The sequence below is a fragment of the Acipenser ruthenus genome, chromosome 6 (assembly GCF_902713425.1).
Source record: "Acipenser ruthenus chromosome 6, fAciRut3.2 maternal haplotype, whole genome shotgun sequence".
Taxonomy (NCBI): Eukaryota; Metazoa; Chordata; class Actinopteri; order Acipenseriformes; family Acipenseridae; genus Acipenser; species Acipenser ruthenus.
This window is the reverse complement of record NC_081194.1, coordinates 58,688,001-58,715,575: the sequence shown is the minus strand read 5'-3', so window position 1 is coordinate 58,715,575 and position 27,575 is coordinate 58,688,001. Positions and strand designations below refer to the sequence as shown.

The following is a 27,575-nucleotide window of genomic DNA, read 5'->3' as shown; positions in this document are numbered from 1 at the left end:
TAGCCTGGACGTCGCCGGTTCGAATCCAGGTTATTACTTTGCCGACCGAGGACGGGAGCTCCCAGGGGGCGGCGCACAACTGGCCGAGCGACCCCTGTGGTCTGGCCGGGCATCTGCGGGCTTGCCTGTAAGCTGCCTAGGGCTGCGTTGTCCTCCGAAGCTGTAGTTCTGGGTTGCATCGTGAGTCTGCAGTATGTAAAGAAGCAGACGGCTGACGGCACACACTTAGGAGGACAGCATGTGTTCATCTTCGCCCCTCCTGAGTCAGCACAGGAGTGGTAGCAGTGAGCTGACCCTAAACATAATTGGACACTACCAAATTGGGGAGAAAACAATAAAAATAATTGCCGACTACTAGCCTAAATAAAAAAAAATGAACAGCGAAAAACAACGACATGCATTAACAAAATGCCCTGCAAATCTAACATAAAGAAAACAATTCAAATGAAGTAAAGCTCAATAATTAAGCTAAAAAGGAAGTGGAAATGTTACCTTTAAAATTAAAAGCTGTGATTGGCTGGTCAAGGTCAGACGACCGTGCATTAAGAATTGTCTTATGCAAGGCTAGGGGTGAATCGGCTCTAAAGGGCAATCACTTTCCGTGGATTTATCTTCTTAAAATGTCTCTTTGGCCATAGCAATAGTTCCTGTAAAGCCCCAGGCTGCAGAATCTAAAATCGGGGTGGTTGCATTGGATCTTAACAAGAATATGGTATAAAAGGTTCAATACATTACAGTAATTGCAGACATCAGTGTGTATTGTAATGCAGTGAGCAGTTTTGTCATGTTGACTGATGTGACAATCTGCATACTTTTTTTTAGCGTGACAATACATGTGGTTTTCCTGTAGTTTTTATAAGTCAAATTTACCATTTCTGATAAAAGTGGAGCTGTAGAATGTCTCCGTGACCCATACTCACTGCTTATTGTTTATACGCAGTCTCTTTTAAAATATGTACGTTCCATTTCTAAATGTTTGAATTGTTAGAAAAAATAACTTGTACACTGACAAAATAATTTAACAAAAGCGAATTGAATGTAATTTTTTTCATTATTATTTTATAAATACTTTGGAAAAACATGCTTTAAATAACTTACGCGTTGGAGCTGCACAAACCAATTATCAGTCTTGAGCTCTCCACAGAAGTCAGGTGCTAAAAATCAGGTGACAGTCATTGGTATTGATTGGGATTGGGCTAATTTACCATTCCAAGTAAAGAAACAGCTGCTGTTCTCCTCCCAGTCTAAAGCCCAGCATATACATGGAAACATGTTTCTTCAAAAATGATCGGGAAACTTTTTCAAGCAGTACATGATCATTCCTGCTGCACGCTCCAAAAATGGAAGAAAGCCATATTGCACTGAATGGTGCTGCACTTAAATTGCTCTACAACTTTGTAAAAGATGGAGAAAGCACAGGAACAGTGTCGTGTGGACAAGGGAGTGAACCCTAAATAGTGAGGAGAGAGGAGCGTACCGTCTTTTTAAATGAGCTACGCTTAAGTTATCGTAATTGTGTTTGTATGGATCCAGACACTTTTGAAGAGCTGCTGAGGCATGCAGGAACACAAATAACCTGAAATGACATTACAATGCATCAGCATGCGTATCAATAAAACTATTGATTGTAGCAGGATTCCAAACCATGTCATCTTCTGCAGAAGTCACCGTCTTGCATAGTCACACGATCGATGACTCATGCTCACAGAGTCTCTCCTGATTGGCTAAAGGCAAAATGTTTCTTGTAAGTGTTTTGCAAAGTAGAACCCTGGTCTACGAACATGTTTCCTTGTTGCTGGAAACCTCCAGCATACATGAGGAAACATTTTGTCTAGAATCATGTTTCGTCAAGTATGCGGTGCTTAAGAAAAGCGGCTGTTCTCTTGGAATGGATAATTGTCTCAATCAGCACCTGTTTTTTTGTGGTGAGCTCAGTCCGAAATAATGGTTCATGCAGTACTATTGCGAGTTAAAGCTTGAAAGTTTAATGTACATTGAAAAGACAAATAAAATGCTTCAAAGAGTATACTAAGCCTCTGCTCCATTGGCTCTCCCTGCCCTGCTGAATCTGACTGGAAAAGACCAAGCGAGAATAGCGTGTAAAGACTGTCAGCAGTGCTACTGGTCGGCTTCAAGGGTGGTGTTGGCCCCCATGTTGTAGTTCTTGTATGTAAGAAGTTTGTATTTGAGTGAGAGGATGATGCAGTTGAGGAAAATATATGGAATATTTGCAAAATGCTTACCTAAAGATCTGAGCAGGTATGAAAAATCAGCATCTTGTTATTATTTTAATATCTGTACACATTTATTGAGAATGTTAACGCCTTCCAAACCCTAGCATAGGGCCAGTAATAAACAAAAAAATAATGATGCTGACCAAGATGAGGCTGTGTGTTTCATTTTTTTTTTTTTTTTTTTTTTTTGGGGGGGGCGGGGAGGGGGTTCATGCCTGACATTCACAGTGACGGATGTCTTTAATCCTTCTAGGCAGCATTGTTCTGCAGCTAGCTGAAGAAACAATTTCAACTGAACAAGACTATTATAGAGTTTAAACAGCCTGCCCGCTTCTCCCACAGTCCCGCGGCTGAGGTTCATTATAGCTGTCCGGGAGTGAATGACGGGCTTCAGTCCTTATTGGGCAGAATAGTGGAGGTGTTTGCAGAGAAGCAGATTAATCATCCCCACGATTTATTATTTTTGGAGGGGGGGGGGGGGTTTGATGAGCTGTTATCTATTTCTGTGAGGTGAATCCAGTGAGATGGAACTTCTTGTTACCAGGGATGCCCTGTTTATTATAGGGTGAGGAACTAAAGACCTGCACTGTAATTAAATCAGCAGGGCAGGGGCAGTTTAACCAGGCCACAGTATGACCAGACTTTTTTTAGTAAATAAATGATTTTAAATGAACGATAGGTATCGGTTTAACAACTGAGAATTCGGTAGAATGTCTTCAACTACTTCAGCTCCAGGACGTATGCAGGTATGTGTCGTACCTGCGTACGTCAAAGTTTGCCATCTATTCTATGGGGTTTCTTTCAGCCTGCTCTGTCCCTATGTGTGTTGTGTTGATGCTGTGGAATGTTTGTTTCGCAGTTGGATTTGCCTGGTAATATTTTTGTCCAATCGCATTTTGCACAAGCATCGTCATCTTCTGTGAAAAAAAATGATGATGAGGACGTGAAGCCGAAACCCTCCTTTTTATTTTACACTGGAGTCTAACAATAGAGCAGTAAACCCTGCCGTTCATGGTTTCAAAGTGTTTGCGTTTGCGTTTTCCTGTTTACAAATTGATTATTCCATTTACAAACTTTATTTTTGTTGTATGATGTTTGTTGTTCTTTTCAAAAATAAATATTTTTTTATTGTTCGTACAAAGTAGATATCAAATGGGTGTTTCTTACTACCAGTATGTTTTGCTGCCACACAGGTTAAAGGAAATGTTATAGAAATCATTTGTTTGTTTCATTTTCTATCTAATAGCATTTTATAGTGCTGGGACGAATATCTGAACGAATATTTTTTGACATGTATTAGGATACAAAAATCAGATGTTCGTATTCGCTACAAATGACAAAAATACCTTGCACTTATTTATCATCTCACCAGAATTTGCGCGAGTTTGAAAAAATGGTAAATGAAAAAGAGCTCTGTGTGATGTGATATGTGAGATTAATATATAAAAAAACACAGAATCAACACAGCAACGCTTGAACCTCTATTTAAACGTTTTAGACAGCAAAAAGTAAACAAACCCGATTATGCGCTCACACATAGCGATCTCTATGGAAAGTCATCTGGGACAAAAATGTGTTGTGCTGTGCTAGAACGAGCCAGAATCTCATGGGACAGAAAAAAGGCAAGCACGTCATTCAGAAATGCCTCGCTTAAACAGTGGCCAACTTGCTGATAATGTTGTGTAGTGATTTTTATGTAGACTGTGTATATATAATTTTGTTGCGACTTATGTGAAATGTAATAAATGAGAACCAAAACAGTGATTTTTTTTCCCCCTTCACTTTACAACGCCATTTCCACCATTTTGTTTTATAGTGTTTAAAGTTAAATTTCAGTTTTTGTTTGATTGTTCAGCTACAAAAAGGCACAAGTAAACCTCATGTTATTACTTTATGAAAACATGTCGATGGTCACTGTACTGTGAAGAAATGGCAAGGAATGAAAAAAAATGCATTGTAGACTTTATGTACTATTTATTTCGTGAATAAGCAAAACAACGTTTAACTTGAACTGCTATTTGGCATCCTTTGTTTTTTAGTTAATTCACTGGGGTAAAGTAAGTCCTACACAACTTATTTGTTACATATTGTAAGCAGGGGTTTCGCTGTCGCTCATCACGTAAATGCAGTCAGCCTTTCCAACAGTGTAAAGCCCCTCGGTTTCATGTTGCGTGTCAGTTACCATGGTAACCCAGACCGCTTTGTGAGGCTGTACTAGGTGCTGCTGTAACTTTCTTTATTCTTTGCAATCTGACAGCTTCTGCTGCTGCGCTTTCACGACTACAGAGTGTTCTGCTCAAACCTTTGCATCCGTAGTGAAATCGGCAAGCTTGTGCGCGCGAATTAAAACAAAACTGTTAGCCAATACTGTAAAATGTTGCGGAAGAAAATCCACTCGTTTTTTCAGCACAGCCACAGCAAGAGTGAAACAGAACAAACAGAACAAGAAGTTGTAGAAGATGAAGACTTGGGTTCGGAACACCAGACAAACAAGAACAAACAAAGTTCACAAACGTCAGATAAAAGAAAACAAGCAGCAAAGTTTCAGCCTTATTGGAAAGCTGTTTCCATGGGTTGTATATAATATTCTAACAATGTTTTTTTTTTTTTGTTTGTTTTCTTTTTATTGTAAAAGACATAAGTGCACAAACGCTCAGTAAACAATTACATTTTTAATGTTATTGTATACCATAGACTGGTAGATTTTCACTGAAGCGTTAACAAAATTCTGAAATACTGTACTTTTAATTTAGGAAACCTGAAATGAATATAGAAAAGTCAATATTTCATAACCAACAAACTTATTTGTGTACCATTGCCATATGAAATGTTGCAAAATAATTGCAAAAAGTAAATAATTCCTGGTATAAGTACTTCATAATGCATTCTGTGTCTATGTAGCTTTTCAGGGCAAATAAATCTGGTTCTTCAGTTTTAAAGTTCTAAAAGTTTACAGCTGTAAATGACCAATTTATTTAAACTGGTTTAATTAAATAATTATTTTGATCAATACAGTGATTTAAGGTATAAAATAAAAACAGGATTCATAACACCCTTGAAGACTTGAGCTGTGCGCCAGTAGTGACTACTGAATATCTGGAGTGACTAATGTTTTTAGAAAAGATTAGTCACTAGTGACTACAAAAATCTAGAACCCAGGGGAAACCCTGATTGTAAGGTCTTGCTGGAAAAAAAGGCAAACACACACGGACCATGGCCATGCCCCATGTCGCTGCTGCTATGCTGTCTCTGCCTGCATTCAGAGCAATATATTGACTTTTTAATTACTTTTTGAAAAACAAATGAATATCTGAACGAATATAATTAAATTGAGGGAATATCCGAACGTGAAAATCCCATGTTTGTCCCAGCACTAGTATTTTATAACAATTTCAGGGGTAAAAATAGCTAATGAAATTATTTCAAAATCTGTCCCCTGACATAATCATTTTTATATCTGGAGTTGAAGGGGTTAAAGATGATGTGCAGTACAGAGGTAGGGTCACTTTGGGAGACGGCTTGTTTTTGAGTTTCGTGATAATTAGTTCAGTGAGCAATGAACCAACAGCTTTGAAGTCATCGATACTCTATTCCTGTGCTATTTGAGCGTGCAGAGGTCCCATTAAGAGGAGCATCAGGGGTTATTATCCACATAAGAAATGAAATGTCACCAGACGCTGCTGTCGGACATTCATTATCTGGCTCATTCACTTGAACGCTGATTGCTTAAAGGTTAATTGTGTTTTATGGTGGAGGCTTTCCCATGGCACTTCTGTATTCAGATTTATCCCATGTGTATAGGCTGAGTTACCATTGTAGATAAGTTATAAATGAGTGTTTGACTGGTGTGTATCACTTTTGGGACTAAAGTTTAGAATAAGAGTCCAACGGACAACCCAAACACAAGCAGATGGTCAGTTCACTTGGTCGGTTTCTAGCTCGGTGTCATCAAACTGCATTTCTATTTTTAGGATCTGTATGCTTGTCCCGCAACAATTCAAAGCCCATACTTCTTGTGGTTCCCAACAGACCAGCCCATGCATAGTTCATAGTTCTTACCTTCTGCTGGTGCAGTAAACTTATCACCACTTACCAGGACCTCACTGAAAATGAGACATTTGTGCAAGGAATTTGTTAAACGTGAAATCTGAGACAAGGAGATTTGCTAGTTTTATTTATTGGGCTGCTGGTTTGAATCCACCCAATGTTGGTAATTAATATTCCTTGATGTTGCACTTGGTATTCCATGTTCACATACCCTGCATAGAATCACAATATTCAATACTATCATGATACCACCCACTATATGCTAAATGGCTGCCAAACATGTGTTCCTGCAAGTAAAAGACCAACGCACAGCTGAGCACAATTTAGTTGACAACAGGGTGTGTTAAATAGAATTAGTCTGCCGATTTGTTTTATTTGACGTTGCGGAGGTATCATTGGCATTGCACTGTGGAAAATTTCAATCTCTTGGTAAACATTCACCAGTCAGATATAATTCCGTGTGTGTATAATACACACACAAGGAATTATATCTGACTGGTGAAAGTTTTCCTAGAGATTGAAATTATTTATTTATGTATTTATTTATTTTTTTTGATATTACATGGATAGTAGCTATATTTACACAGGTCCATGCTTAAAAAAAAAAAAGTTGTATTGCACTCAGGTAATTGAGTACATTTTCAATGCTCAATCAAGAATAACTGGCTGATTTGTAATGGTTTTAATTAGCACTCTTAAATATCAATCATTCCCAAACAAGCTCAAGATACATCCATCCATCCATCCGTTATCATTAACCGCTTACTCCTTTACAGGGTCGCGGTGAGCCGGAGCCTAACCCGGCATACACTGGGCGCAAGGCGAGAGTACACCCTGGACTGGACGCCAGTCCATCGCAGGGCACCACACACACACACACTCACACAGAGGGCAATTATCCATTCCTTTCTATAATAGCCATGTTCTTAAATCAACAAACAAATAACATGGATATAAAATGTAAGTAAGATCATTGTTTGAATATGACTGGGTGGTATAAAAACAAACTCAGTACATTCTAATTTAATAGGATATTACCAAACTGTAACTCTTAAGCAGTCTTCTGTTTTCATTGGAATCCATGGCACAAACTTGCCCATTACATTTGTTTTTATTTATTCCAGCACCTATTACTCAATTGACTAGATCACTTCAATTATTTTCACTCTGTCTGATTGTCAAATTGTTTCCATAAAATATTACACTGACCCCTTTTCTCTATTGTACAGCGACTTACGGCCACACACCCTGTTATACTTTATAACTCTCAATCTTTCTGCAATTATACATTTATTACATTCCCACATAGAGATTCTGTCAATCTCTAAAATGCTTTGGTTGAACTAGGGATACCTATTTTCCGCCTTACAGAGTCGATGCAGGGTTAGAATGAAGTTGTCGTCTGTTCAGTTTACCACCATCAGGCACCATCTTGCTGTAGAATTTGCCTGTATTCCTGGTCAGACAACCCAGTCTCGCTCAGTATATTGGAAATTTCTTCACCAGTGCCAGTAGGCCAAATCTATTAATTTAATTACTGGTTCAACATTTGTCGACTATTCCTCTTTTATGGCAATCCAGTTGGCAGAGTTTATCTTTATGTACTTCTGTATTTAAGTTTCTTACAATTTTAATCAAATTATTGGGGTGTTCCTTAAGAATATTGCTAAGAGCTATAGGTTAGGCTGTTACCTGTGGCTCTCTTCTCTCCTGACTGAAATTATTATTTTTCAACATCTGGCCTATACATAATTCCTTTACACTTATTAATTATTTGAATTAATATTAAAAAAAAATTTTTTGTGGTATAAAAATTGTTTGGCATAATTATTTACATACCACAGTTCTCGTCCGGTTCCTCAATTATTCCAAACATGGCTTTGCCTCGTTCCTTTGTTTGTTTATAGATGCAGTTTTATTAAATATATAACAAACATCAGAAACGCTTTTCTTACCCCGTGTGGACTGAACTATACCACGCCCACTACAGCATGAACACAATGTACCAATGAAGCACCAGAGCAACCAGTGCCAATCTTTCTGTTGCACGAATTAGAAAAACTACTTGGAGGCAATTGCCAAACCCCTTCCTTTTTATAATATCCGCCTTACTGTGGCACCACAGCAGTCAGATACGTGATGGACTGCTGTATATGATAAATTACTAAAGTGAATACATTAAAAAATATGCGTTTGGTGCAATGTGTCATGTGACCAGTTATACGTCTAGCATATTATTCAACATTTAACCACTTCTTTTAGAGTTCTTTTTAGTGTAAACATTTTAAACATTAAGAATTCTCAACCCTACTGCACACTTACTCTGGCCGTATAAGACTGCTTTTGTTTTGGGTTTCTGAATAATCAATAGCACTACTTCTGTCATTTGCTCTTTTTGCTTACATTTGTTGTATAGTTAAAATGTAAATGTTTCACTACCACACAGTGTTCATAGCTGGCCTTCTGAATGACAAGCCATTCCAGCAAACTTGCCTTTGACATTGCACTGTGGCACAGGGGATGCTTTGTTTTTTCATCACAACACTTCCTTTGCTCGTTGTAGTTGGACACTTTTTTGTGCAGCTGGTTCTCAAATAACTCACCACTGTTAACAGCAAGACTCGTAAATGGTAATCTCATTAATGCACAGCAGGCCTCATCAGTTCTGTTGCTTTGAGTTGGTCATGTTACAAAAAAAAAAAAAAGTAACTTGTTTGTTTCTTCAGAAAAAAGTAATAATAATGTCCTTAATTAATTAATAAAAAAAGTAGTGCGTTATATTACTCATTTTATATTTCTTTGTCTTGTCTTGTTCTGCGATTATGTAACAGGGTGATGGTCCGAGCTTACCCACAATCACATTTTTCAACTTGGGAACACAGAGGTTTTTGGAATGCAGGAAACAGCCACTTGACAGTGTTCACAGACCTATTTATTTTGGCACTGGAAGAATACTTCATACAAATTACAAATGATGCTCACAGACTAACATTGAACACAAAACAACTTACTTTCACAAAGACAAGATCACAAATTACCCAAAAAGCACAGGAAAGACACGGCATTAAATAAGCCCCAGCCCCGCCTACTCCTAACAGGATGAATTATTCAATAAACAGTTGCACCTGGAATGATTTTATACAGAAATAAACTATATTATTTAACATTTGTTCCAGTCATACTTTTTACAATAAATATTCATATGTTTTACATTAAACATGTTTCTTCTCCTTTTACACATCTTTGTTTAACCTACATGAATACCATCTTTGTTTACAAACAGACAATTGATAAACTATTCCATTATCCTTTGTTTACTGGTTATTATCACTGTCATTATTGTTATTATTATTATTCTCAAGTCCCTAACTCTTACCAGTAAAAACTGAACATTGGCATTACCCCTTCTCTTGGAAGATTACAGAACATATGGCTATAACAAAACACTTGACCCACATATAAAGCTACGACAACTTCATTTGGTAAGTGCCCTAATCTAAATAAAGCAATATACCGTCATATATCAAATACACTTGCTCAACCGCTGCTCTATCGGCAGTAGAATAACAATAATAAACACAGTAACTGCGATTGAAATATTAGCGACTGCCCCTCACAGACTATTATTTACTTTAACTTTGTCTGGTAATTAATTTAACTGTGTCAAACATTATTAACTTGTCAAAGAGGTTTTTAAAATGATTGTAGTATAAATGCATTTCATTTTTGGCATATAAACAATGTACTGTATATTTCCCCTGTTTAAATCATTTTGCAGTAATAAGAGAAAATCATACAAACATAATTCAATAAAACCACGAATGGCAAATTAACAATAACGAAACGGAAAAAAAGGTCTAGAAAAACAAACTATATGGTGATAAAGCAATACACTGCAGTAGTATTACTCCCATTACAAATATAACTTGTTATATTGCCTCATTATCGACAAAAGTAATATTACAGTAACGCGTTACTTAAGTAGCGGGTTACACCAACTCTGGTTCCTTTGTATTCAGAGCCTGGAAACAATTCGTTTGAGCTCCCTAATAATTAAGAAGAGTTTTAAAGAAAGAGCGTGTCAGTCTGCTTCCTAATTAACCTCTAGGAGTTGGCAGGTTCAGACCGTATGGTGTGTTCATGAGAATGAACTTGGATAGAATCGTTTTCTTCACCCTAAGTTTTTTGAATATTGGGAAATTGTGTAAGTTTGTAGTTGGGGACCCTGCCAGTTTTTACATGCATAATGCTGGAATACATTTCTTGTAAAGAGGCTTTGAGCACTGCGTCACATGGGGCCACTGTAATGTCCTTGCTGTGCTCCAGGTAAAGGCACCTGTTTGGGCAGACTCCCAATATCTGATTATTTTAAACAACTCTTTTTGAATGCAAACTCTTTGTAATTACACTACCCGCTAATCAATCCCCTACAAAAATGGAAATGGTTCAGAGAGAAGCGTAATTTTTTCATGGCATTATTAAGTTCACTGCGCTAGTTTTAATGTTAAAATTAGATGCCTTTGAAAAAATGACATGGGCTGCTGTCATGAATCATGTTTTTTATTTTCTCTTCTCTCTTTTTAAACCCTCAGGTCCAGCAAGACCATGAATCTCTGTTCCAAGTGCTTTTCTGGTAAGTCACTCCTCTCTCTCCTTTTTGAGCCAATAAATTAGAGGCCTGCAACACAAAGCAAACATTTCCACATTGTTTATCAAAGGTCTTGATGCTAAGACTAACATTAGATTTCCTCGCTGTTTATTGCCTTTTATTAACATCCTCCTCCCATTATCTTAGTGCAATTGAAAGTTTCAGTTTTTAATAATATTTTATGTGACATTAACAGGAACAGCAGTGTTTTCAGCCGGTACACATGGAAAGAATATCCATTGTTATATGTGGGAACAGGGTTTTTGGCAAAGTTGTTGCTTAGCATGGTGAATAAGTATCGAATAAATAACTTTACCCTGCACACATCCTACTGTAGAAAGTCTACAGCTGTCCTCTATTTTTGATATGCATATCTTCAACAGTGGTAAACGTTTAAACATTTAGAATCATTCATAATAGTTTAAACTAGAAACTATTAATATTTCTAGTAAAGGGTCCGTCTCTGATTTGATTGAGGCTGATTTGTGACTTCCAGTAAACAGGATTTCAGATGTAAAATTGAAACAACTCTGTCACACATCGGCCCAGTAATCGGAGACAGATCCTACATGGAGTTGCCTGGGGTGATTCAGTAATGACTGAAGGAACATTTACTAGCGGGAACTTGCTGCAGTAACCTGGGGCCAGTTTTTCCCCGGGAGGGGGGCGCCGCGGGACACAGAACAACACACATCTGACTAAAATACAAAATAAAATAACTCCCTCTCTATAATGCACATATAGTGAACCATGAATAAAGCACCATGTAATCAACGCTATATTTTTTTTCCAAAAAAACAAAAGATAACATTCCCACTCGTGGATTATTTTAATTAGCAGTTTTTAAACTATAAATAGCCTGGCTAAACGGCGGTCGGGAGTTCAGTTCAAAGCGACAGCCAAGCAAACCAAGTGCGAGAAAGAGAGCGGGTCGGGTGAGGGGAAGAGGGACTGGGCTTGCCTCAGGTTCGACTGCCGGAGTGTGGCTGAAGCGAAGCTGAAGCATCTCTTCTCCCGGAGAAAGCTGCAGCTTCTCTCGCAGCTAAAAAGTAAGTACATTAGGAAAGAACCACATAATAGGCCTAATTTATTTAGTTATAAAACAAATGCTGAATAAGATGTCTGTGTTAAAGTGCCAGCGGAGCTTTTCTCAGTTCAGATACTGTATCAAAAGGGAGAGACAGAAACGGAAGTTAGACTGAGAAGTTGTTTACATTTTGAATAACACAGGTACTGTATTTACTGTAGCAATATTGCATGAATCACTAGTATAGGGAAATTGGGGGACATGCTGTAGGAGCGTTATACCCGGGGCCAGGGTTCTCCCCAGGCCTTTTCAGCCAATCCACCAATCCGCCCGTCTTGCAGATGTGCTGTGCCTTTTAACAATAAGGATTGATTGCGTTGCTAGCAGACTAGATCAGTAGCACGTTGCTGTGTGAAAAAAATGATCTTGGAACCATGACAGCTGTGTGACGTCTTGACACAACATTTAACCAATCGGAGAGTTGAAGGGGCGGGTTTTCTGTGTTAAGCACTTTGAGAGGCTAAAACATTAAAAATGACTGCTAAAAAAATAACCAATTTATTTTCAAATAAAAAATAGTGACAATGAATGCAGGGTTTTCAAAATAAGCCGGCGATCGGCGCAATCCACCGCCTAATACTATATTTGCGTAGGCTACTTTATAAAAAACATATTGAGATTATTTTCGGGTATTATCATTGTCCATTTTGTTGTCATATTATTGTACTGTAATGTGATTATATAGTACATAATAGCTATACATATGCACCAAAAAAAAAGTATTCCTGTCGTGATATCGTAAAAATATGTACCCAGGTGCTTGTGAGAGATATTGGGGGTTCATGTATAGAGGCTGTACGCCTTTAAGAAAAAAGGCATGCTGGGATATCGGCGTAACTTAGCTAAAATACAAATGCTTCAGTGCAGAGGTGCTGGATTATTACAAGGGTTTCTGTTTTTCGGGTTTTATTAATTGTATTTTTCAGATATTATTTTTAACTGTTTTCTAATTGTATATAGTCAACGAAAGACAACACATTATTCAAATTCTTTGTCGTATTATGTATTTAAGATAAAAGGCAAGTTTATTTTTCCGTTAAACGTGCTCCCGGCTATGCTGTGCAGCCCAGCTGTACAGAATTCCTGGGGAGAACCCTGGAGGCACGTTATAATCGAGCGCCTTATAACGAGGGAGCACTGTATATGTGCTAAGTTTGTACCTCTATACAAGAGGATTAAAAAAAATAAAATAAAAAATCAAAAGCAATGTCATTGGTACATCTCTCCTCTTACGTAGAGGACGTATGTCTGAGGTATGTAGGCCCCTACTGTAATTTTTGTACTCCAAAAGTAACATTTAAACTGGTCAGTAGTCAAAAGCAATAGTCTTTTTATATTGCTAGTTTTGGTGTACTATTTAAAAGCTCTTGTCTATGTTGATGTAGCTAAAACTACATTATTTGGATGTTTGGCAGCATTTTTAAATAGTTTCTGATGAGGAAACTAATTTTAAAATGTCACCTAGCTTTATGTCGGCAAAAAACTAAAGCTAGAACATGGGCCTCCTGCCAGCCCCTCAAAAAACATATGCAAAGTTCTCGTTTAGTAAGCTGTTTATTATAGCCCATTTTCTGTAATCCATATGACTCTCTGGATAAGGCCCTTACACTTTTATTCATTCAGGTTGCCAATAAAATGCAGCAAAAAGTAATCTGACATAGAAAACGAATTTCAATACATGCCCAGTTAATAAAGCTACCTTAATAACTGACCTACTCACAGAAGAATCTAATTTTTTAAAGCAGTATTCTTTTTACTTGTTTTGCAGCCTCACCAGTTTCACAATAGTTCGGAACCTCATTTGGATGTTTGTCTGTTTAGCATCATTATTTCATTTAATTGAAGCAACAGCCACAAGAGCTTTTATTTATTTTTAAATGTGGAATTGGGTTTTTCTGAATTGAAAGATGATCAGGATTACTTTTATCCAAAATATCAAGATTATTTTTTATCTTGCTGCAAAAAAAATTTAAACCTCACACTTCCAGCTTGAGTTTTTCACTTCTTACGATAATCTTGAGTAATTCTTACCCCTGCTGAATCAAGTCTTTTGCTGTGGCCCTAACCAGTGAAAGCCTCCCAGGCTAAACCAGCTGAAGGTTAAACTGCCTGCAGAGTCTGATTCAAGCATGTTCATAAAATACTGAAACCTTAAGGTACAGCCACCTTTGCTTTGACATTGACTTGTTGAAGATACAGAATGAGTGAACATATGATGAATTAATAATTAAGTTTGGTGAAGCATGACTGGTTAAATGTCCAGCATATTAAACGTTTAACCATTTCTTTAGAGTTTAAAGTTTCCGTCCTTAACATCTGATATTTTCAGAACAGTCTTTACAGACAGATGTTTAATTGTGTCTTTTTAAAGAGTGTTTCTTAATTGGGAAAGTCTTAAACAATTTCACAGTTCTAATTGGATTATCTCAATAATTTGATTATCCGATCAACCCCTGGTCCGAATTAGATAATGGAGGTTTTACTGTAAATTAAAAAATGAGGTGAAGTCCAGGAAAATGTTTACACACATCACTGTTTGTCGTCTTCCAGAAGGCATTTAAAAAAAAAAAAAAAAAAAAGTTTTGTTTGTCTAAGCTTGCTCCTTTTTGACGTTTATTTTTCTTGGGCTCACAAAATGCTGGAAGAAATCACTCATCATATTTTACTGGGGTTCTTCATTGGAACACCATGATCCCCATTTCATTCGCTGTGGTTTTCCTAAGCTTGGAAATCTCTGACTGGCTGCATTTGGTCAGCTGCAGGTCAGAAACAAAGAATACATTGAAAATGATCCCATTGAGTAGTAAAGCCTCTGCAACCCATTGTACAACTAACATTTTTCATGATGTTTCAGTAAAGTAGGCACAAAAATAAATAAATAATGTGAGTGATTTTATTGTGCTGTTTTGAAAAATAAACTTTGAAAAGGAGCAAGCCTAGTTATTATTATTATTATTATTATTATTATTATTATTATTATTATTATTATTATTTATTTCTTAGCAGACACCCTTATCCAGGGCGACTTAAAATTGTTACAAGATATCACATTATTTTTACATACAATTACATTATTTTTTACATACAATTACCCATTTAAACAGTTGGGTTTTTAGTGGAGCAATCTAGGTAAAGTACCTTGTTCAAGGGTACAGCAGTAGTGTCCCCCACCTGGGATTGAACCCACAACCCTCCGGTTAAGAGTCCAGAGCCCTAACCACTACTCCACACTGCTGCCCCAGTTATGTTACACTATCAGTTTATCAAGCACATGCATGATATATTGGCAGACTAATGGGGGCTTCTATACCTGTGGTGCGTCTTTAGCAGCTAATCACAAACTTAATTTTGAATTTGAAGTGTTCCATTCTAAAGGTTTTTAACTGCAAGACAGTTTGTTGATCCAGTATCCTGTCTCATTTATTGCGTGGTCCAGACTTTATTTAAAACCATATTTTGTTATTATATAAATCCTTTCTAATTCAAGTCAAATGTCAACTTGAGAAACCGCAATATACAATTGTGCAGGGGAAAACTGTTTTTAATTTTATCATAACATTTTACATCCCTACAGTTCTCAATTTAGAACATCATTATTGTGAACATATTATCCCTAAACCATTTGGAAATTGTTTTTTTTTTTAGGCATTGAAATTCTGGAAAGGTTCCAGGATGAAAAAGGGTTAGGGTTGGTGGTGTTTTTGCTATTGTGTGCTTCTATTCAGATGGTGATTTTTATTAAAGTTCTGCTTCAGGGTAAAGGTTAGCCTGCATGAGTTGGTTGTGAAACGTTTTCAAAGGATAAAGTATTGGCCATCAAATAAACGTGTATGATGAAGTCGACGAGGGGTTACCTTGTTGATGGTGAATCATTGGGATTCTTTAAGACCCAACTTGACAAAGTTTCTCATTCGTATTTAATGAGTGAAGAAATGTATTGAGCCAGTGGTCATTGTATGGAATAGTTTTGCATGGAAAACTGTTTTAGAAAATAGTCATCTGAGATTGAGCTAATTCCACACAGTATTATAAAAACACATCTAGTAAAGAACAGAGAGCTTGGCACTGGGGGTAAGAGAGAGCCAGCAAACTCCAATACAGTACGAACTCCAGGTTGTTGATTCCATGTGAGGGACCAGGATGCTGTTGGGTTGAAGCCTCTCGGTGCAGTATACTGTTTATTGCTGATATTCATATTAAAGGCACGGTAATGCATAGAGACAGATGTGATGCAAGATTAACTACCTGTCTGTCTTATCTGCACATCCTTTCCCTTCCACCGATAACACAAACCTAAAATTAATTTTAATATTCCTGTCCACATGAAGCCTGGAAGGGCTCTTTAGCCTGCAGAATAGGAAAGAAAAATTTGCTGTAATGGAATGTCAGTGTTAATTTGGCAGGATGAAGAATGGTTTAATAACAATGGGGCACTGGTGTGCTGCGGGGCTGTGCTGAGCTGAGTGGGGAGCTGAAGCTCCGGTGCCGATATCCCTCCTATGTGTGCCTGGGACAAAAGACAATCGGTTACCATGGGGGGCTATAAAGCAAAACCGTGCCTCGTTCACTAAATTAGCCAGGCAGATGAGCCCAGCTGCCAAGGGGGCAGGCAAACTCGGGATTCGGCATTAGGGATGACATGCCCGTCTCTCTGGCATATACGCGTGTTTTCGCTCCACTTTATTTCTTGTTAACCTCAGCAAGGCCAAGGAGTGAGCTGCTGGCAGCAGGGAGTAGAGACGGCACTGAAGAAAGGTAGGAAGACACAGTCTGGGACTGCTGAGAATGTGGGGTTAGATGCACTTGCATATATTGGCCTCAATAACACATTTTAACAATTTAAAACAGCATGGATAATAATTTGCTTATTTTTAAAAACGAGACAATTATCTATTCAGGTATTACAATATATTTTTGAGCAGGTAGCTGAATTGAGGGTATTTGACAACTAACTTCCCCCATCCCCAGTTGTACTACTTTCCTAGAAAAAGGAGTGCTATTTTACTGAACACCTCAGGGGCTAGAACTACAACAGTTAGCTTTTACTACTCTGTGGAGAAAAACAGCAAATGGTCTCCATTACTCGATCGTAATAGAAACAAGGGGTTTTAGATTAAGTTATAACCAGCTCCTCCAGCTTTGTGCAAACTGGACTAATGATCTACAGCAAAATGTAATGTGTCGGGCATCTGCTGTCTGAAGTAGTGCTGGTACAAATATTGAAACAAACACTTAATGTATCCCGTGACAAAAATGACCATGTTCATATTCGTTCCCATAACAGAAATTATAAATGGCTGTATTGTAAAGATATCATGCAAAGTAAACCTGTGCGTAAGAGGTCTAATATAAATAACACACATTCTACAGTGTTTCTCTCCCTTTTAATAGGTAATTTGATGGGGTTTTATTTAATTTCCAAGAGGTTTTTTACTGTAATGTTGCATAAATTATACTTCTGTTTTCCAACTAAGACTAAAGAATATTTTGAAAACCCATGTTTATTCCAGCGTTACTATTAGGTTTCATGTAAAGAAGGGGCTCCCTGCTCCCGAGTGGCGCATCCAGTAAAGGCGCTCCGTGTGGAGTGCAAGATGTGCCCTATAGTCTGGACGACATGAGTCTGCCTGTAAGGTAACCAGAGCTGCGTCGCCCTCTGACGCTGGAGCTCTGAGGTGGCTGCAGGGAGGGCCCACAGTGTGAAAAGAAGCAGACGGCTGACGGCACACATTTCGGAGGACGCGTGTGTCCGTCTTCGTCCCTCCCGAGTCATCACGTGGGTGGCAGCGGTGAGCCGGGTTGAAATAAAAATAATTGGACTTTTCAAATTGGGGAGAAAATAAGGAAAAAAAAATCACGTAAAGTATAGGTAAACCAGTGTCCCTAGTGTAACCGGTGAGTGAACGCTAACAGGTTGATTTAATGGAGCCGCTCTGAGTGGAGTGAGGGATTGCAGCACCTCTGTGCACGTCCGTTATTGGCACAGCGTTTCTGTTGACTACCTGAGCTCTCGTGCTGCCATCACTCCCTAACTCAGTGTAAATACAGCTCCCTTAATTGTCTCCTCTGCCTTCCTGCGTGCCAGCTAGACTTGCGCTGGCACTCTAGACTAGCGCTACATTAACTCGGCTGTTACAGCAATGGAGGGGAATCATCCCAGCACAACTGACAGCTCCCCACTGCAGCAACACACACTTAACATTGAGCTGGCCCAGAAATAATAACCAGTCAAATCTGACACCTATGCAGTGCATTTCAAGATTCGTGATCCACTGAAGTGTGCAGTGCAGAGAATTGTATTCTTGTGTAGCATGCTGTCGTTTAAAATGTATTCATTCATGTTATACTGAAACAATATTTGTGATGTTTTTCTTAACTTTAACTTATTTTTTAATATTTCATGTGGTTGTATTGAATAATTGGTTTGCATAGTCTCCCATGCTTTGCTGGGCAATGTTGAGTAGGCGGTGCGGAAAAGCTGTTTTAAATCAAATACTTATACATTGAAACATATCAATGGCGTCATGATAATAAAACTAAGCTGAAATGTAACAGCCTTTTAAAAAAAAAATATATATATATATATATATATATATATATATATATATATATATATATATATATATATATATATATATATATGAAATGGTTTGTAGGCTTGAAAACGATAACAAGATATCATTGTCAGTTTACAACTTCTGTCCTTTCTTCCCCAGTCAGTCTGTTTGTTTGTTTTTACTTTCTTTTCCATCTCTGCCTGCCTTCCTGCCTCCCTTTCCCTTTCCCTGAATTGGTTTGAAAGAATTTTGGAAGTGTTGTTGGAACACGAAGCTGCTCATTCAAGCTCATCCCTGGAACAAGATAGCTCTTTATTGTATTTTACCCCTGTTTCTGCCCAATTTTAAATGTTGCCACGTCATCCCACTAATCGATCAGGAGGACTGAAGATTAACAGATGACGTCTTATCGTTTTAAAGAAAATGCCTCTTCACTTAAGCAGTGGAAGTGAAAGCCACTGAACCCTGGGCATGAGGGCCCAGCTTGGCAAGTCTCTGTCTGCATTTTGGCATGGGGGGTGTGTTTGTTTTCTTGAATGACTCCAGTGTTCTTGCAGTTCCTTCACCTTTTAAACTGTTCCACAAATTGTGTTACTGTCTGTGGACAATGCACCTTCTACCCCAAACTTCCATCAGTTCCCCTCTACTATATTTTCCTTCCTACATCTTCCCTCATTCCTTTTCTCTGTAAATGCTGCCCCAACTGGCAAGACAGAGCTCTGCCCCAGCCCCCAACCCCCCCCCCCCCCCCACCCCCAAGCCCCCAAGCCCCCAAACTGGTAAACTGTTTTCTTTTGACTAAATTTAAACCAACAAGCTCCTAGGCGTCCACCCTTAACTGAAATACAATGACAATTATTTGTCCTGCGTATGCCAGTGGAACGACATTTAAACAATTTTGAAAAAAAAAAAAAATCCTATTTATTTAAAAATGTTAAGCAGAGTTGGCCCTGTCAATACTCGGCTTGGTGACCTAACCAAATTAATGGTCTGTGTTGAGTAGTGGTGGTGTTAGCCTGATATACTGTGGTCCTGGGCTAGAGCTTAAGTATCCCCAGCACCGTGCTGTTCGGGATGCTATTCCTCAGATGAGCTGGTGAACTGTGGTCCTGTAGTATGCCTTGTGGGCATTAAAATGTAATATTGTTTTCTAGGGTCCTCATTCAAATTTTGAACCCTGAAGCCCTGATCATGTCAGTCTCTGTCGAACTCTTCTTGGCAAACACAATAACTGCCTAGAATTAAACTTGTAATAGATTCATAGCCCTCCATAGACCTTTTTGATTTTTTTATTAAAAAAAAACAAAACAAACAGTTATGACTACTTTTCCAAAGCAGCGCAGTAGATTTTGCTTGCTGTACAGAAGCTGCTGTTACTTTGACAACAAGCCATTCACTCTATCCATGCACGCCCCAGAGTGTCAAAGTAGTGTATGTTCAAAGAGTTGGTGGTTTGGCATCTAATGCTTTTAGCATCGATGCGGAAGAAAGTGACGCAGCTGTCCTTGCATTAGTTTACAGAACAAGAAAGGAGAGAATTGCAAGTCTATGTGTGTGCACTGACAGTACCCTAAGAATACAGCTTAATAGGAGACCTAGGATGGTAAAACTTCTTCTTTTTTTTTTTTTTTTTTAAATAATGATTCTCCAAGTCTTCATTTCCCCAGCAACCTGTAACGGGTTGTGGCAAAGTGGTTAATAGTGTGCAGGTGATCAAGGAACAGACAGACAATTATAATCCAGGTGCAAAGGTTTGTTTTATTTGGTTTCTGTCCAGTGCCTGGCGGCAAAATAAACAATAAAGCTGGTAAGTAAAACAGCGGTGTGTATTACTTACTTTATAATCCCCAGGTTGGTCCCGAAATAATAATAATAGTCCCATTTATTGTATCCCCACCTTAAACTCAAAACACATACACAAGTCCGTTAGTGCATGAATTAGTGATTTGTGGTACAAAATACAGTTTATGGTGATACAAGTGCAGTGCTGTTCCAGGTTTGTGCTGGCTTCTGGCAACAGCTCCAGAATGTGTTAGCTGTCTAATAATAACAAGCAACAAATAGACAAAACAAACAAACACTCACAATACGTATATTCACAATACAGGTCCTTCAGGGTTCTTTTTACCAATAACCAGAATGAAGGAACAGATTACGTCACTTCGACCCCTACTTATACCGTCACTCAGACCCCTTGGTAAACGATTGCAACTGCTCCTCCAATCCTCGGCTGTCACATAATTTCCCTTCCGGGTCTGAGTTAGTGTACCGAAGCTCCGCCCCTTTTCTAAATGACTGACTTCCTTTTAACCCTCGGAACAAAGTGTCAGGCCAAGTAGTCCAGGGTACTCTGTTCCCGTTACTTAGCACCCTCACAGGTCGGGAGGGAGATTTACCACCAAGAATCATTGTCTTTCTGTCACACGGGTAGTTTGTGAAAATGTGATCCTGCTCCTTGGTAAATCTCTATCTTGAAACAGCAACAAGAACTCTGTGTCTTTGTGTATACATTTGAGTGTGTGTATGCGTGCGTTTGCAGTGTTTGTCTCGGAGTCCAAAGCTATTGGCAGATGCTGTCTTAAATTCTTGGCTGCTTATGGTTGTCTGTCAAACGCATCTTTGTAAACCTAACTGCCTTGACTCTCAGCAGTCAAACTACTAGACCCCCCTTTTTTGGATTTCATTTTGACATAATCTGATACAGTTTTTTAATAAATAATTGACTACATTTCCAAAGCAGTACAATGGATCTCTTGCCACGCTTGCTCTATAGAAGCTACCATGTCTGTGTATGTATTTGTGTGTATGAGCAGTGTCTCTGTGTGTAAAGTGCTGCAGTAAGCTTCAGGATCAGTGAGCTGTGTGATGGACAGCGCTGTGCATGTGTTATTACAGGCACTCGCAGGAATCCTGGCGGTGAGAAGTGTGTAAATTGAGTTTAAAGTTGAGAGAATTTGACGAAAATGGATATTGCGCCTCTAGGGCTTTCCTATCACAGTCCATCAGTAAGTTGTGAATGGAAATGGAATTAGGAAATGGAATTTCACCCTCTTTACTAATATATAAGGTTAACTTACTGTGTTGAAGAGAGGATGTCCACATTTAGGATTCAGGCAATTTTAGAACCCTAGATGCATTTTTAATCTGAGAATTGAAGTATTTCGTTTTACGCCCCTATGCTGTCCACGTATCTATCGCAATGTAAATGGGAGTCGGCTGTGGTGATGAAATAACTCTTACATCAATAATTCAGCCAGCTGCAGACGGATTGCAGTCTTACAGTTGTATTACACTGCAGTTCACATGTTGTACACATTGTTTTCCAACCTCTCAACTTGCTTCCTGGTTTGTCAATAAAGTTTATTGAATACATTACCCTAAAATAACTTTATACAAACAATTACAAGGCAAACACTATACACTACCAGACCTGGCAAGACTCCCGATGCAGAGCTTGTTCTCCTGTCTCACTGCAAGACTCAAGAAACTCCCAATAATTTAATTGCAAATTGTAATGCATTATTACCTTAAGTTAATGTTCTAAAACAAGCAGTGTGTGTGTGTGTGTGTGTGTGTGTGTGTAGGTATGTATGTAGGTACGTACACACACACAGTGCCTATAGTAAGTATTTACCCCCCTTGGACGTTTTCAGTTTGTTGTGTTACAACCTGAAATCTTGATGCATTTAAATGGGATTTTTTTCCCTTTGATTTACACAACCTACTCACCAGGTAGTCTGGCGAGTCTAGTTTTGCCAAGGGCTTCTGGGCGAATCCTGAAGTTACCACTTTTTTTTTCTTTTTTCTTTTTTTTTTCCGGCACTCACCCACGTCCAATCGGGCGAATCTAGATTAGCCTAGAACTTGAAAAAGATGACTGGGCGAAACCCATTTTTTTCAACAGTTTTCAATGAATTTCAGGACTAGCCCAGGCGAGTCTAGTTTCGTCCAGCGCTTCAAAATCGATGCTGTGCGAATCTGGTTCACCCATGCCATTAATTTGGGAGTCTAGTTTCGTCCAAAGCTTCAACATCGATGCCAATCTAGTTTTGCCTATGCCAGTTATTTGGGCGAGGTCTAGTTTTGCATTTCTACACTCTCCTTCTACACAGTGCGTGCTGGGGTACCTGCCTTGCCTCCACTTCTGACAACAATGTAGCGACAGTGTGCTGGGTTTCCAGCGGCAGTGTTAAAAAGGTTTTAATAGCGGTTAAAACAACTCTCTCTATTAGCTCTCTTTCCCAGAAAGTCCAGTCAAAAAGTCTCACTCCTCCATACGTGCAGGCAAACTCGCCACACACACAAAAGAGAGAAAAATAATATGTTAACCCTTTGCGGTCCATTTATTCAGCACGTCTCAGGCGCGTCGGGTCCAATTTATTTTCACACGCGCAGTTTATTTTAGACACTCTGTTTTAAAAGTATTTTTTCACAGTAAAACAGGTTTAAAAGGCACTGCATATCAACAGGATACTCAGCATCTCCAGCCCTACCCCACCCCTTGTTCGCTGTATTTTTCACATCCCTCTTCATAGTCGTGCATATTGATAAATCATCACCTGATCACTCGTTTTATCCCCAAACTCCTCAATAATGCGATCCAAATCATTTTATTACTATAACATCTCAACGCTCTTAAAATATAAGTGATATTCTTTGAGTGCTAGATGCAGAAGCAGCTATCTTGTTTGTTATGGCCGTGTTATCTCTGTGGTGCCGGGGCTATGTGTATTGCTCAGATCTGCCCCCTTTTTTTTTTTCTTCTTTCTTCTCCTATCGGTCTCACTCGGCCATTGAATGGTTTTCTCTGGTTTTTTACCGGAGAAAAAACGACTAGAGACCTGTGTTTTACGTCTTTTTGACAGGATCCAACATAGGACCGCAAAGGGTTAATTGTTCATGTTCAAATCTTCTTTCGTTTTCATCTTCATTAAAGGATAGTTAAGATTGTAACAGGGTCAATAATGCCCCTGTTATATTTCAAGTATTTATTTGTCACTTGGATGTTTTATATTTATAATTGTACACTTTGATGTGATTAGTGCACGTTTTTTTATATATTATCAACTAGCACTTTTTAACCCGGACGCTCCACAAAGCTTGGGCTTTATGGAAGAGTGGCGAGAAGAAAGCCATTGCTGAAAAAAACCCATATCAAATCCTGTTTGGATTTTGCCAAAAGGCATGTGGGAGACAGCAAACGTGGAAAAAGGTTCTCTGGTCTGATGAGACCAAAATTGAACTTTTTGGCCTTAGCGCAAAATGCTATGTGTGGCGCAAAGCCAGCACTGCTCATCACCCTGAGATCACCATCCCCACGGTGAAGCATGGTGGTGGCAGCATCATGTTATGGGGATGCTTTTCATCAGCAGGGGCTGGGAAACTGGTCAGGATTGAGGGCAATATGGATGGAGCGAAATACAGGGAAATTCTAGAGGAAAACCTGTTTCAGTCTGCAAGAGACCTGGGACTGGGGCGGAGGTTCACCTCTCCAGCAGGACAATGACCCTAAACACACAGCCAAAGTTACACTGGAGTGGTTTAAAAATAAGAACCTGAATGTCTTAGAATGGCCCAGTCAAAGCCCAGACCTCAATCCAATTGAGAAAATTGCTGTTCACCAACGGTCCCCATCCAACTTGACAGAGCTTGAGCAATTTTGCCAAGAAGAATGGGCAAAAATTGCAGGATCCAGATGTGCAAAGCTGGTAGAGACTTACCCAAAAAGACTCACAGCTGTAATTGCTGCCAAAGGTGCTTCTACCAAGTATTGACTCAGGGGGGTGAATACTTATGCAACCAACAAATGTCTTTTTTTTTTTTTTTGTTTAATTAACTTTTGTGTCACAATAAAAAATATTTTGCACCTTCAAAGTGTTAAGTATGTTGTGTAAATCAAATGGTAAAAATCCCAATTAAATCCATTTTAATTCCAGGTTGTAACACTACAAAATGTGGAAAAGTCCAAGGGGGGTGAATACTTATGCAAGGCACTGTACATTTCTATTTCAGGGAACAAGGGTTATGGTAATAACCGAACGTTTTCAAGTGTCAAGTATTTATATTTGTTTCTAACCTCTTAACCATTGTCAAAGATACATGTCAAATATAAAGGTCGGCTGAAGTGTTTTTATGCAGTATTGTGTGCTGTTTTAGAATCTGGGGATATACTGAAGCGTCTGTCTGTCTGTACATACATACATACATACATACATACATACATACATACATACATACATACATACATGCATGTATCAAAATTATATTTCTTACATGCATCTAGGGAACCTCTTCTCCAAACTGCGTCTGGTACTGCTGGCAGTTTTGCATTGAGGGATTGTAGAGGGTGTCTGTTCATTGCATTTAAAAGCCAGTTGTCCTGCGATCTCCTGAAAAATCTTTCTTCTCCTCTTTCAGATGTTCAGAAGAAGCAGCCAGATGAAGACTCATCCCCTGGCCCCACCCCCAGCACTAGTAGCAACCAATCGGACGTGTTCACGAGTGACATGAACAGTAACAGCAGCAGCAGCACCTCCCCTTCCTTTTCGTCACAGACTGTTAGCAACCCCCAGCCACTCCCCAGCGAAACAAATGTAGCTTCCTCGCCCAGCCAAGAGGAATGTGAGTAATGTCTTTCTTCCAACTCCCTCTGTAAATCTTCCCATGCTTAGCATCCCTTCAGTGGATTCCAGCGAAATCTAGAATTGATTTTAAAGTTAGGATTTTAACCTACAAGGCTATCAAGGCCCTTCATAAATTTACGACACACTGCTACCCTGCCTGTCTTCACAATCTCTTCAGCCCTTGAATCTGGTTATGCCCTGTGAGTCTAGGACCAGGAGGTGTATGCAAGGCGATATATACGCCTTTTAGCGTTGTGCTCCTGGACTCTGAAATATCCTGCTCCCAACAGATTAGGTATTCTGAGACTGGGACAGGTTTGCAATCTTCCCTCAAGACTTATTTGTTTATTTGACTTGTCTATAATCAAATATTGTAAAGCACTTTTGGGAGAGTCATGTTTGTGAAACGAGTTTGTGCAAGTGAAATGTAATTGTTGCCTACCCTGCATAGACCATGCAGTTCCACCAGCATCCACATGAGGGAGACAAACCTGTACTTGCACAGAGGCGCTTTTATGAACAAGCTGCTTCTCTGGTGCTGTTCAGCTACATGAGCAGTGTCTCCCAATGGACAGGATAAGGGAATCTAAAAGAAAGTTGTTCAATGACAGACATTTTGACGAGAAGTCTTTCTAAATGTCTTCAGTGTGAAATTAGTTTTGATTCACATATTCTGATTTTCCATTAGGTAGACATTAACCCTGCAAAGGTGTGAATGGCACGAGTTACAGAAGCTGACATTTGGCAAGAAATAATTTTAAATTATAAATAATTTCTGCAACTAGGTGAAAAAATAAAAAGTTATTTAGAGGGTCTCAGACAAAGGTCATCACGGAAACTGTTTTCTGTTCAGAGCTGCAAGAGATTTCAAAGCCGTTTCTACTGCATTCCAGTGGACTCCCCCTCAGCTGTATTGAGTTATAGAGACATCAGTCATGGCCAGAATTTCTGGTGATACTGGAACCTAGGGGGAGTAAATCGTTTTGAAAATGTTTTAGCACCAGAGAGCCTACTGGTGCTAAATGATCAGACCCTGTCCTAAATAAGCCCCCCACCCCCCACCCCCTCCCCCACTCTTCAATGAGTTTTTAGTGTTTTGTTGCAATATTTTTTACAATACAATGTACATCTCTAATCACACCCATATTTGTACTCATGCTTACCTGCTGTATATTTTGTATAAAGGAAATTCTTAACATATTTCATCACTGGAAATCCCCTTTCACATTTCCAAAAAATTAAACATGTTTGCTGGCGCCAGAATTTAGTGTTGCTGGCGCTATATAAGGTACCTCCAGGCAGCAACCGAGACCTTTATATTAGATTATTGCTCGTCTGTGCCTCGCATCACAAAAGAAGGAGCTTTGCCAGGAAGTTTTATTTGGTATTTTATAAAGAAAGATTGAAAGCACTCAGACAGTTTTTATATTGCTGCTGGTTCCAGAAATCATAACCGCATGCTTTTAAAAGGCTTGCCATAACTTGTTGGTTTTGTTAGCTGTGGGTATTAAGAGGATATACTGGCTTTCTTGTTAGTACAGAATTTGTATATTTGTGTGTTCATTTATCCAGGGGAAAGAAACCTTGAGACAAGCCTCTGGGATCAACAGCTGCAGTTATACATCACTTAACACACAAGCATTGACAGTCAAACGATAAAAACATGATCATGTGTTTACTCTGGGATTTACACTCCTTGAATAAATGTAATCTTGGTCGCTAATAATATATTTATACTATGTACATGGATTGTACACTATCAAGAACATTGTGACACGCTCAGTGATGGGTTCTGCTGTTTGAGTGAGGAAGTAAAAATATATTGATTTTATACATTAACGTACCATATTCATATTCATAACAGCTTTTTACAAGGTGGACCTGGCCAGGTGGTGAACAAATAAAGAAAACGTTTATAAACAGAAAATACAAAACAAATTGGTATGAACTATAATTTCTTCCATTCACCCTTTTTTTTTTTTTATTTAACTGCCATTACGGATTCTGTACCCTACCCTAATGAGATGAGATGAGGTTGAAAGCTCTAACCACAAATGCAGAAAAGCCTGTGCAGGGCCACCAGTTCGCACCTAGCCTCTGTACTGTTACACATAGGTCTAATTCACTTCAGGAAAGAGCTCACTCATTAGAGAGTTAGATGGGTGGATGATGGTACAGTACATGGCTCATTGTTTGTTTCTAGGGATGTACTGGAGCAGTGAGGAATCTGGTGGTGTTTTTGAGTTCGGTGCTGGAAGGACATTGTTCTCTGTCAGCTGAGGGGGTGGGGTGATGAGGTCACGCGCTCTAGTGCAGGCTCCCACACTACCAGCGGCTGCAAAATTGCCAGCCATTTACGTAGCTGGCTGAGCTGCACCG

The 27,575-nt window shown here is 38.9% G+C and overlaps 1 protein-coding gene across 1 annotated transcript in view; it reads left to right on the top strand.

Annotated features, from left to right (window-relative positions):
- LOC117411371 (AN1-type zinc finger protein 3-like) overlaps nt 1-27,575 on the top strand; it is a 44,585-nt gene that overhangs the window by 3,630 nt on the left and 13,380 nt on the right. Inside the window, exons 2-3 of the mRNA XM_034018770.3 lie at nt 10,874-10,914; nt 24,991-25,194. Of these exons, the coding sequence (XP_033874661.1) occupies nt 10,874-10,914; nt 24,991-25,194 (245 nt within the window). The remainder of the gene's footprint in view (nt 1-10,873; nt 10,915-24,990; nt 25,195-27,575) is intronic.